The sequence below is a fragment of the Trichoplax adhaerens genome, genomic scaffold (assembly GCF_000150275.1).
Source record: "Trichoplax adhaerens TRIADscaffold_13 genomic scaffold, whole genome shotgun sequence".
Classification (NCBI taxonomy): domain Eukaryota; kingdom Metazoa; phylum Placozoa; class Uniplacotomia; order Trichoplacea; family Trichoplacidae; genus Trichoplax; species Trichoplax adhaerens.
The window spans coordinates 278,054-291,197 of record NW_002060955.1 but is presented as its reverse complement, the minus strand read 5'-3'; the positions used below and the strand labels follow the sequence as shown (position 1 = coordinate 291,197).

Below are 13,144 nucleotides of genomic sequence, written 5' to 3'. Positions count from 1 at the left end.
TAGATCATCGTGGAAGATAAAGTTGCCCATTCATAAATTAGGAAACGATTCGAATTTATTTTCAATCTTGATATTGTGGAATTATAGTTATGGATTATCTAGTATTAATACTTGTGAATAAATCTCATATATAGATAGGATCATCAAATTAACATCTTCTATTACTAATAAAAATGAATTCAATACAGTTCATAGTATCGATAAAAAACGGCAATCGTATTCGCCAACATAAAATCCTCTATGAATCTCTTTAAAATTTTTTCTTAATGCATCACGGCTAAAGCAGTATATATCTACTTTTAGACAAAATGGATCAATTCCAATTATAGTTACGGTATCATCACAAAATTGCAGTCATTGAGATCAGAGTCTATCCTTAATAATATGCACGCAAGATTAGTTATTATAGTTGCAACAAATTAAAGGATTGCAACTGTTATAAATTCGATATAAATTCCTGCATCTTTTACTAATTAGCGCAGCTAATTGCATTCTTGTTTACGAACGCATTATCAATGCTCATAGAAAACTCAGAAATTTACTTTACAAAGTGAAATTTTACATCGCTATGCCAATAATGATAAGTAAAGACTTAATATGACATTGCCTATCAAAGCATTGTATTTAATTAGCTTAGAAACAGAAAATGATACAGCTAATGATAGTTTTTTCTGCCATGCAAATTAAAGAGAAGCTTGACGACGTTCATTAAAATCGAGCTCAACGTCTTTAAATGCAACGGCATCACTAATAGTACCCTTAAGTTGTTGTTTAACGGATTCAGAACCATCTATCAAGTGTTTAAGAAGAGCAATAGCAGTTATTTAATGATTGATAGTACTTTACATAATATATTGAGTAAGTAATTTGGCATATTAATTTGATCTGTTTATAACTCCTGCTAATAAAAATGAATCTGGTTTAGTTTATAACTTACCTAGACGACAATTTGTGTCTACTCCGGAGCGATAGGCAGTAACCGATGCAGAAGTATTTATAAATAACCGAACTGTGCCAATAGTGATCGGAATTCGAACGACTAGATGATATTTACGTGGCAAGACTGCCTGTATCTACAATAAAAGGCACAAAATTCATTCCTTTAATCGATATCCCTTATAATTTATTCCCGAGAGAATGATATACTTTGCCTCTATTATGATTTTAAATATAGCTTCTATTTGAAAAAAAACGATGCATTATAGTTTTGAGCTAGAATAAAATTTATACTTAAGTGTAGTAAATGGGTGTTATAATCTGTTTAATTATACACTAGTTATCATATAATTGCTTTATTAGCAAACAATTCGACTAATAGCGATTACGATTAATCTTGGATACTCTTGGCGCATTTTGAAAGGACAGTATAGCTATAAGGTAGTATTTAGAAATTATTCTGAACGAATGATCTACTTTGGCCATTTTGGATCATCATCAACTACGCTACTACCGTATGCTAGCTTCCGGCTTGAGCCAAAAATTATTTACAAGTAAATGTAAAATCAGCGATAGCTAATATGCTAGTTATTAACATGGAATAGAAGACAGTGTCGAGAAAAAAGGCGAGAAAAAAGGCGTGATTCTAATGAAATTACGGTAAATAGTATATCCTATTTGTGCTACTTACTTCAACAGCGTAATTAATGCTAATTGCAGGACATGAATTCACCGTTGGAGGCACTGAAGGTATTTGTAAAGGTTCCTTTTCCCATATAAGTTCTTCATCTTGAACGATTGATTTGATAGAATGTTTTTCCGAGCAAATATGCTCGATAGTGCGGTTAAATTGCTTTAATTTCGCTAACCGTCGGATGTACCATATTAAATTACGGTAGTAAATGTAGTGACAGATATAGAATGAATTCGGATTAATAGCATTATCCTATTTTTCGGCTCTCTTTAAGTTGTAATTAAAGTAATTTGATTAGATTAAACTATTGCCTTTCTAACCTACCTTTAATTTCCACGATTTGAATTAATTTAGCACGTAAATAACGAATGATTTTGTGGCTGTTATTTTGGACTCTAACATTCATGCAAACTGGTTCTCCTGGACGAAATCCTACATGATTTGTTGAGGCCGTTATTCGAATGGATCCATGCAGGCAGCATAATTTGGATATTTTAATCTCTTTCGTATCGGTTTTAGATGATTTCTATATTGTATCAAGCAATCAATGTTAGTATATTTAATGATATAAGAATCAACAACAGGATGAAATTAGGACTTACAACATAACGTGGCAAATTAACATCAACTACTTCAAAGATGAAAAAAGATTGATGCACAGTATAAGAAGGGCGATGAGGAAAAACAATCGTAGCTGAAATTTGATAATTGATGGTAAATGTGGAGCCAGCCTTGACTGAGGATGGTAAACCTTCTTCGGGTAAGACAAATGCAAAAGGAAATCTATGGTGTCCAGCAGTTAAAATGTCGTGTCGAATTGGCTTTTGATCGTCTGCAAAGTTACCTATAGGTATTAAAATTTTCATTTTAGTGCAGCTTTAAGACCAAAAAAGGGCTAAAGAATTAGATGGGATACGAAAGCTGTTACTGCATTCATTCTAAAAGACCCTAAATCATAATCGTATAGCATAAAAATGAGTAGAAATGCTTTGGTTCGACATTTTTAATGCCTTAAAATGATGAGGAATGAGCAACTTTAGCCGTAAATGAAAATAAATAGGACATGATATAATAAACTTATTATTACTCAACATTTCCCAACGTTTGATATGCTTTCTACTAGCTCCGTTTTAATTGTACTGGAATAACAGTGTTTGGAAAACATTAATCTCGAATTCATTTCCATTTCTCTTCTATATTGATAATATATTGAATCTTTGGCAAAAATGGCGATCTTACTTTTAATTATAATTATAGGTGTAGTTCAATAATAAAATGGTTAACAAATTCAAGGTTATTTTCCGTTATTGAGAAGCGGAAAGAAAAATTATTTATTGAATATGAGTCATAGGTGGCTAATTTAAATGGCATTGGATAGCATAAATAGAAATTGTCATTTAAAACTCATTTTAGAATATTTCGCCAGAAATTGATGCAAGATCGCAGTCGGTCTTTAAGATTTTAGTCGGAATTTTATTGCCTTTGAGGATATCGATGTTTTATTTATACTAGATTTATACTAGATGGAAGACCACAACTACGTTAAACATCATTATGATTGATTTGGGAAGAACAGATAGCAATAATCAATTTAAATCAAATAAAATTTAAATAATTAGAATTTAGCCAAGGCTAAAGGTGTTGGGAAATCATTGTTTTTTCTAAATCTATTCTTGTTGCTGTGACTGTTTGAAATAACTCAGATTTAAGCCTCCATTTTGTAAACAATGTTGCTGGCTCCATTTCAGGCTCTAAGTAGTTTAGTACATATAACCAGGCTTTTAAATTTAAAGCTTACCAGAAAATATAAGTAAAAGAAAATAAATTATTTATGATAGCTATTTAAATTAGCAAGCCCTGTAGCTATCCCTAAATTTATGTCCTAATTAAGCAAAGCAATCGTCGCATAATCTTAGGATGTACTTGAATGTAATAAGCTTGATTTTTAAAATAATAACTAGACTGAATAGTCTATAATCATTATTTGCAACCATAGGACTGCCTAAAATAATCGAACTTCATCTGTGATTCGGAAAATAGTGGCTTAAGTGGTTTAGTTGGCAATCTTTCGATATCGAAGTTGTAAAGTGTATTAGTGGAACAGTATAATATAGCATAGGTCAGATAAGAGTATACAATTTATGTCGAGAGTAGAAAACTAAAAGTAATTTCACCTTCTTGAGTTATAAATATTTCATCCTAAAGCAGTTTGCACATGCTAGCAAGATAAAGTAATTTATGATCCATATTTGCAATACTTTTTAGTTCATCTGATGATTAAGCAAAACTGTGATAGTTTTATCATCTTAAACTGTAAATGGTTTAGTCAGTATATTGAATATTATGATGTTAGCAGAGCTGAATAATTTAGGATAGGTATTTGAAGTTTTGGGAAGGCCAGAAATAATTTAAAACTTGTCTTGTAAGTAGTCCAGTAATAATTTTTATCGTCACAAGCTACACTGTACGTAATTAATTTACTATAAATTGGATATGAAAAGTTCTAAAAATATTAATAATGTTGTGACAGTGTTATATACTCTATTAGAGTAGAAAAATCAATCTTAGGATAATTTTGTCAGCCTATCCTTATACAGTTAACTTCTAATTTGGTTATGCTGTGTTTTAATATAGCACTGCCTTTTTATGACAGTGGCACATATACATATTTTCAAATTATTAGCTATATATTAGGGAATGCGAATTATCTACTTACAGTTCGAATCGTTGTGATTGTAACTTACTTATGGTAGATTGCAAATTATTGTGGAAATGTTCCGTGATAGGACATATCGTAATCTGACTATTCTGTATTAGTCATCAGATGTCTATGTTCGTAAATACTCAGTGAATGATTCCAAAAGTAATCGTACTAACTATGACTCATGAACTATTGAGGAAGAGTATATAAATGTAGTATATCGTATAATATAGTTAATTCTTAAACTTAGTGTTTAACGTAAAATACGAGGCGTCTAAGCCTTTGTGCAGTCTGTAAGTAAAGCAAAAGTGCTGCTGATAGTTGCAGATATCGTTCCTTGATACGTGGTTCAAGGAATTGACTTATTGATCGTACATTACGTGATCTTGTTGAAAAGCTGCTTTATAACAAATGTAGAGTCATTATAAGTTATATTTAATATTTTAAGATGTTCAGGAATAGTTAAACACCTGTCTTGTCAGTAGTGCAGTAATAACTTCGTCATCGCCGGCTACACCGTAAGCAGTTTAATTCAGCGCAAATTAGGTATGTTAAATTATAATAAGAAATATTAATAATGTAAAGTCATTGTGAGTTACATTTAAAAATTAAAGAGTTTCAGAAATGTGCCAAACTTATTAGTAAAGCAGATTTGCATAGAATAGATGTTTGAAATTTTGGAAAATAGTCTGAAGCTGTCAGTAGCTCAGTAATAATTTAATCATCGTAAGTTGCATTAGTAAGTAGTTCATTTCAACAAAAATTTAGATGTAGAAAATTAAAATAGTTACTAATAATGTAGAGTATGGGAGAAAATGCTGTAATTTATCCTAGTAGAAAGGTAGTATTATAGAGTTAATTTATATTAAATACATCTTAAGATAAAGAATTTTGATATATTGCGGAAATCGATTTAATGCAATACTGTGGAATAGCATATTATTAGACCGCAATGTAAGCCTTTTAATCATTCATATCGTTTTAAAAAGCTATTAAATCATTATTTCTGATAGTGGGTATGGAAATAATGTTGTTGTCCCTTACTGTACATTCGGAAATTAATTATTTAATGAATTTTACTAGATAGAGTGGCATGATTTGAGTAGGACATGTGGTTTTTATTCAAAAACTTTAGCAGTTTCGGGTAGGATATTTCCGATTTCACTATATGATACAGATTAGAATTTGATTTCAGTGAAAGTTATGACATATTTTAAAATACCAAGTATTATTTTCATCAATGCTAAAATATAAATATCATCAACTTTAATCAATATCTTCAAGTTAAAATTCATTTACAACTGATACTCGGACGATATTGCTGATCTTGGATTGAAAAGTTATTATCTATCTATTTGTAATTGTCATGTTAAAATGTCTATGATATGGATAGACATTTTATGGTTATCAATTCGATAGCATGAGATTGAATGGTGAAGGAAAAAATAATTGAGGAGATGGTTATGTTAGTTACCGCTACCAACATAAACAGTACTTGTAATAGCATAAAATAGGTAGATGATAAATATAGAGAAAGGTTTACAAAAGTAACTTGATCTAACTAGTTGAATCACAAAAGAATAAGACAATCAGTGAATATTATATCCTTAATATTTAGGTTTATAAAGAAGAAATGAAAAAAGATTTAAAATACGAACCCTAACCTTATCCTCTAACTGTAGACTTTCGAATAACGGGATATTATAGAACAGCTGGTGTAGACTAACATGGCGGATGTTACTTATTGGTATGTGATAAAAGCATAAAATAATGAAATTGAGCTGATATGTTCAGTTTTAGTCTATTTTTGTTCCTCGAAACTAATAGTAAGCCATTGAAATAAAGATAGAAGTATCAGAAATATTTAAGAATAGCTACGTGCAAATGAATAGAGACAAATATATCATCTTATAACTATAGAAAACAAAGAATGATGAAAATAAAGTTAGATTTTTCCATTTTAGTGACACGTTGAAAAAGAAGATAATACTCAATATGTAGAACAAAGATGCGGCAATTAGGAAGAGGATATAGTGAAAGATGAGGAATGAAGATATAAATATCGAGATGAAAAGAGAATAGCAGATGTAGATTGATATAGCAAGACATTTCCTTTTTCATTAGAATGGATGAATATGTGAAATGAGAGAATGAGATTCTATTTTTTAATTTTAGCCTTCAACTGTATCACAAATTAAGGTTAGAATTTAAAACAAAGGTATGAAACTTGGAAAGGAACTGAAAGGTTGCAGATTAATAATATATGCATGTTATTTTGACCTCTAATCAAAGCCTAGACAATTAATTGAGAACAACTCCTCGACCTTTCGAATCATTATTATAGATAACGGTAATGAAGTCCCAAAATTAAAATGAAAAAAAGGATTGTAAATTTAAAACCGATTGTCGTATAAAGTAGAATATAAAGTCCTAAAAATGGCCAAATGTTTTCATATTCAAGTACAAGCTTTGTAGACTTGATAACTAAAAATTTTAAATAGCCCACGATCTTTAGCCTTATATTAGTAAAGCTATTCGAAGTAAAGATGCAAAATACTGAGGCAGGAAATTCAAAGTAAAAAATGAACTATGTAGAATATAGTCAGCGATACAAGTATCGCAGTCCTAAAAGTAATAAATGTACTTTGCCATTTTTGGTCTTTGAAGAGCTAGTTCGAAAAAATGAATTACGAATATAGTCAGCGATACAAGGACTGCAGTCTTGACAGTAACGAATAAACTTTGCCATTTTGAGCCTTAAAAGAGTAGAGACGGATTTGAAATATGCATACACATGCAAAGGATTGAGAAAAGAGATTCAAAATCATAAGATCAGTCTTGGAGAAAAAGGAAAAATGGGCTTTTGTAATGGCTACATACATGCTCGTATATTGCAAAAGTTGAAGCATGATAATAAAATGCCAGAGGCTTCACAGCCTGACTTTATGAAGACTGAGATAGAAAATCAGAATATTGATTATTCTACCTCCTTTAGTCCTACAATGGAGGTTCAAAATAGGGATAGAGTTCTAAGAAATGGGAGGAAAGTAATGGTATAATTAGGAAGGATTTGCAATCTTGGAAATTTCTGCTGTAATAATTAATACAGATATAGCTTTTTACATTAGGATAGGAAAGGCTACGTCTAGAAGATGTTAGAATACCTAACATCTTTGATGGCCTTTTAATACAGTAGTAGAGATTTAAAATGAAGAAGTCAAATTTACTGGGTAAGAGAATAAAGTTTAATTGTCATGCAATCTTAACATGCATATACAATATTAAAAATCATGCCACAATAATCAGGGAATAAATGTATTATGATCTTAAATTATGATAATAGAGGTTAGAATGGATTGGTGTAGAATATTCCGCCATTATTAGTTAAAGCAATAGTAGAAATTGAAAATATGGTAGAAATTTTTGTGATAAAAAGTAAAGTTAATTGTCATCATAAAAAGTAGTTTGCAGAATGAAAAACCATGACACATCACTGCAAGGTTAGAGATATAGCATCCTAAAATTAATGATAACATAAACTAGAGCTAGAATTTAGCTCCATTTGTTTAGAATTGGAAGATTTTGAATGCTGTGAAGCATCTTACTTTATAATATGTTAATAGAGGTTTTAAATAAATAAGCTAGATGACTAAACAAGGACAGTATTATCCATATATTGCTTTGGAAAAGAACTTGCAATCTTGAATATCATGCTCTGATTGAAGAGCATAATCTAGTCTAGCATGCCACTAGTCAATTATTCCGTAATAAAAGTAAGTATTCACAATCTTGAATAGAATGCTCTGATCATGTGGAGAGAAATGTATACTAATTGAATATACTGATAGTATAGGTAAGAAATAAAGATGTTAAATACCTTTGACACATTAGGTAAGAGTAGCTGTATTGGATGTAAGTTAACTCGAAGAATGTTTATTGTATCTGCATGCAATGATGACGAGCCGATTTTGGTATTTAAAGATCAAATATTATGATTACCAACCACCAAACCAATTTTAATAGAGTTACAGAATGAAGATGGCAATATAAGCAGATCAGAAAAAATCGGAACAGATTTTATTCAAATGATGAATATATTTTCCGGCAATAAAGTTAATCAAATCCCTTCTATCACGTGCAATATTGACTGTAGTTTCAGTTGAAATGTACGAAGGCACATTTGAATGTTACAAATTATATTAGTCAATTTGCAACAATTGCAATTCATCAAGCCATAAAGTTCCTGTTTAACTTGTCTGTAGAATATCGGTAGAATGGTGTAAGAATATTTATAAAGGCTTGAAAATGAATGGACAATTCAATTTGGATGATATAATAACTGCTCCAACGGCAATACAAGAGCACTCCTCATGCAAACTATTCGTGCAAAGGTGGCTTCAAAAATGGATAGTCATCGTTGGAAATGTCTAGACTCTAATATGAGAATAAGTATTAATTGGTTGCTGTAATGCGTACTAAGTCGATAGTATTTCAAAAATGGCAAAAAATAGCCAAAGTACGAAATAATAATTAATAAAATTATTATTACTAGTAAACGCCTACGAGTTCTAGGTGTAAAATGGGCAGTAACATGGGAATATCACCTAAATAGGTACAATACTAATCATAAATATGAAATTGATCTTTGTTAATTCCTATCATGATGGAGGGAGGAAGAGAGAGAGAGAGAGAGTAATGGGTAGATTTAGGATTTATTGTAAAGGCTATTTAATTTTCCTGTCTTTTTAGAGGAAACGGATAAAATTGATCGATGCTACTTTTAGCATTAGTAGCAATTTGTTAGGATCAAAATCAACCATAATCAAATTGGAAGAAAGAAATTTTAATTTCTTAAATGCTTGAAAGGAGAGTATTCTGTTACATTGAATTTGAGCCTCAATTGATGATAGTATTCATCAAGGTCAATCCTGCAAGAATGATAAACTTCTCTTACCTTTACCCCAAGGCACAATTATTCGATCGATGATGGACGCTTGATATTGATTTTCATCCAATTTAACCGTGCTTGTACGTCGTTGATAATCATCTCTGTCGCCATCATCATCATCATCATCATCATCATCATCTACCATTCCCATTGGCGGTGAGCTATTAGCCTGGCCTAATAACCGAACTGAAATATAATTGATTTGGACATCTCTTCTGATATCAGTATCGAGATAACCGGCTAAAATTTGCCCGGGATAATAAATATCGCGGTTATCGTAAAATTGAACTTTCAAAGTCAAAGCTTTAACCATAATGATAATATCTGATGTACAGATAGTATATGCCCTAAAAGAAGAAAAGAAAGGATAAGGAATGCTTCTACAGTAACAAATAGATTAGTTTCTTCAAAGATCGTATTGATTGTGGACAAGCAGAAGATTAAAAGGAAAATTGTTTCAATCCATTATTTCATTATTAACAGCTTGATAATGCATGAATTTATCCTACCTTTAATATCTTGGTTTTTTTCCACCACAAATCACTCTATTGACTATTTATTCTTAATCATATCCTATTTTCAATGATATTTAGATTCAATCAGTAAGCTTGATTATAGCTTGGTTCATGCTGTCAGTAGATCTTGATTAAAATAAGTTAGATTATTATTTTCTGAGGCAGTTAGAAATTGAAAAAGGATGAAAATAAGACTGTTAGGAATGACATTCAAGATAATGCTGTTAACGAATATTCAATTTCAATTATCAAGTAAAAATTATTTAGTTATCGTTTAGAATGTATCATTTTAACTGAATACCAGGAAATATTCAGCCATTTGAAGTAGACCCCAGTTTTCATCTAAAAGTATATTTCAAAAATCTATAGCATGGATTGTACAAGGATTTAGCGACCTACCTTGTAATATTAATTCTTATATCTCATTTGATCATCACAGGCAGTTTCTATTATAATTGAATTGATGTCAAATTAGAGCAGGATATGACAGTTAAAATGAACTGAAGACAGAAATCTATGCGACGAATAGGTTAATAGTAACGTGTCTAAGACAACGTAGAAGATATTTCTTTTTTTCATACAACTATGGCAGTAGTAAATCCATCATTTCCCGTGTAATGCACGATTGAAAAAAAAAATTATAGTAGAGCATGATAAGGTAAGTTGCTAGTTTAGAAAAAAATTCTCGACAAAGATTTATAAGATACCTTAGGTATATGATTGATTGGATGCTAGATAATGATGGAATGATATTTAGGATAATAGTACTGTATTGAGTGTCGGATGGAAAAGAAAATTGAAAAGGAAAAATTTGAAAGTAGAGAAGATAAAATACAAATGTTAAATATTAACTGTATCAAGTCAATAAAAGATGTTGGACCGTTAATTGAATCTTATCTATTATTCTATTGTTGTAATCATTTATGAAGGCTGGTTATTTGAAGGTAAGATAATAACCTAATTGATCAACCTACGTATTGAGATAATATGAAAAATGGAATACCTTATACAATTTTCAATCTTGATTAAGTGATCATTACAGGCCGAACAATAACCACATCATGTTGATTGGCTATTTTATTATTTCATTTTCAATCTTGTTATCTCCATGCTGTCAACAATAGGTGGAGTAAGAAAAAAATATAGAAATAACACATTGCATCAATACCAGTTGGCGTCACAGAATTCATTATTGATTGTGTTTGTTAACAAACAGGGGGCAAGATGTCTTTGTTATAACTATGTTGTCACGTAGAATAAGCCATTTGCGTACAATTATTTCCAGCTTATCTACATCAATATTATTTGGTTTCTTAAATGGAGTTACAGTTAACAGATTCAATACTGGAAAATACCTATTCAGAAAATAGGAATAAAGCCTAGTATCGGTCAAAGATGGACGAAAATTTTGACTATAGTGAGCGCTATGAGAGTTGTTAATCCATTTCCAAGTTCTTGACGATAAATAAGTTACCGCTAAATAATGATAAATAAGATTAAAATTTCTGGAAGATTGGATAAGTCAGGGAATTTAGGCTGTAACGTGCAATAATACAACCTAAGTTAGGTAAAAGGATCATTACCAGAGTAAACATCCAAAGTATAAACTTCCTATTTTCGTTCAGCGGTACGTCCATCAGTTAGGCGTCATATTTACAAGAAAGCTTCAAATTGAATACATTAACCTTCTGTTAATCATGTGCGTCTGCTAAGCTATTTTTAAATCATATATTAGAGTTTTGCATATGTTGATTTGTGGATACGCGAAAGCTAGCTTTCTTACTTTATACGATTTCGGTAAATCTCGATCCCTGCTGTTATGCATAATTATAATAGCCTGTTAATGTACGAATTAAGAGCAAGAATTTACGAATTTAGGGCTTTAACAGGCTATATTAGTGCTTTAAGTATAGTATAACAAAATGTAAAGTTATGCAAGCTGTTTCTTTTCACAATGAAGAGGTTTCTATCCAATTGGATAGAAGACTCATTCGTGTATACCATTGAATCGGAAGCAGTATTTAAATACTTTAGTGAGTGTAACAAGAAAAATACATTTCGAACTTTTTATTTTATTTAATAAATATTATAATTGTAAATAATTAAATGATGAAAAATCTTTCCCCTAGGACTGAATGTATAACTCTACCTATTATAATGAATGCTGTCCCTACCGAATATAGAAAATATTCGTCGGCGAAAATAAATTAGAAAGTCATATGTAGAGATGATTTAAAAATGAGCTAGAATCCATCACAGTTGGTAGTTTAAAAGTGTCAAAGCTACCAATAAGGCTATAAATCTAAGAATCAACGCAGTTAATTGCAATCGAATATAAGATAGCATAAAGTAATTATAAACAGCGAACGAATCCTACAAAAGTTGCATATTATAATGTTCTCTTTTTCATCATTAAATATTGCACAATGCAAATATGCATCTTTCTCATGCACTACAGCAGTCAGATAAATTATTTTTACATTTTTACGACACTAAATTTAGATCTAGTTAAAGAGCGAATATTTCTAGCTATATAGCTCATGAATTATAGTTAAACTTTGTAACTTAAATGTCCAGTGGAGATTGATTCTAGAAAATGTAGTTACCGATAGTTCTCAACGAAAAAGTTGCTCAACAATGCTATACTTAGTGCCGGTAGTTGTAGCTACGTTGGTAATATATAATTATAAATAAAATTAAAGTTGCATAAGTTATATTATTTTTTTGATGTTTTTTTGTAAATATTACATCTTAAGAAGAAAATGGTTGAATCATGAAATGTAAAATACCGTTTCTGTGTATCAGGTCGATAAATTTTATACTATGATAAAAAATTTGAAATTTCCTTTCCGTATATGGAATAGATAAATTATAATTATTTTACCCTATTTAATGCCGTCTAACTGAAGAAACTAATATTTATAGTTATAATTATGAATAAAATATGATGTCATTAATAAATTTGATGTAAAATTTAGCAAGCTTTCCTACATATTAGATAAGTAGACTAATTAAACTTGCACTTGTGTGTCTTGCTAAAGAAAGATATTCATGATTACAAATAAAATTGAAATGTATTTCTTAAAGTTTGAATCATAAAAAAATGAACTAATATCTTTGCCATATTTCAGATGGATAGTAGCGTAAATATCTGAAAGATATGGAACATTTCATAGTTATAGCAATAAATAAATTAGCGCTAGATTAGAGTAAGTTACCACTAAATAATTATTGGAATGATTCAAGAATTCGGAGATGTTACTTACATCTTTCTTGATTTTTAATTATTAAACAATAGAGTATGAAAGTAAATGTTTTTCCTAAATGCTAATATAGATGAATTATTTTAC

General features: G+C 30.2%; 1 protein-coding gene across 1 annotated transcript; it reads right to left on the bottom strand.

The window, feature by feature from the left end:
• Positions 1-683: 683 nt before the first annotated feature.
• On the bottom strand, positions 684-2,496 carry TRIADDRAFT_59966 (uncharacterized protein; the record flags this gene model as incomplete). Its single annotated transcript, XM_002115952.1, has 5 exons — positions 684-790; positions 938-1,073; positions 1,628-1,800; positions 1,955-2,156; positions 2,233-2,496. The coding sequence occupies 5 exons, from the start codon at positions 2,494-2,496 to the stop codon at positions 684-686; spliced, it is 882 nt and encodes a 293-aa protein (XP_002115988.1).
• Positions 2,497-13,144: the final 10,648 nt, after the last annotated feature.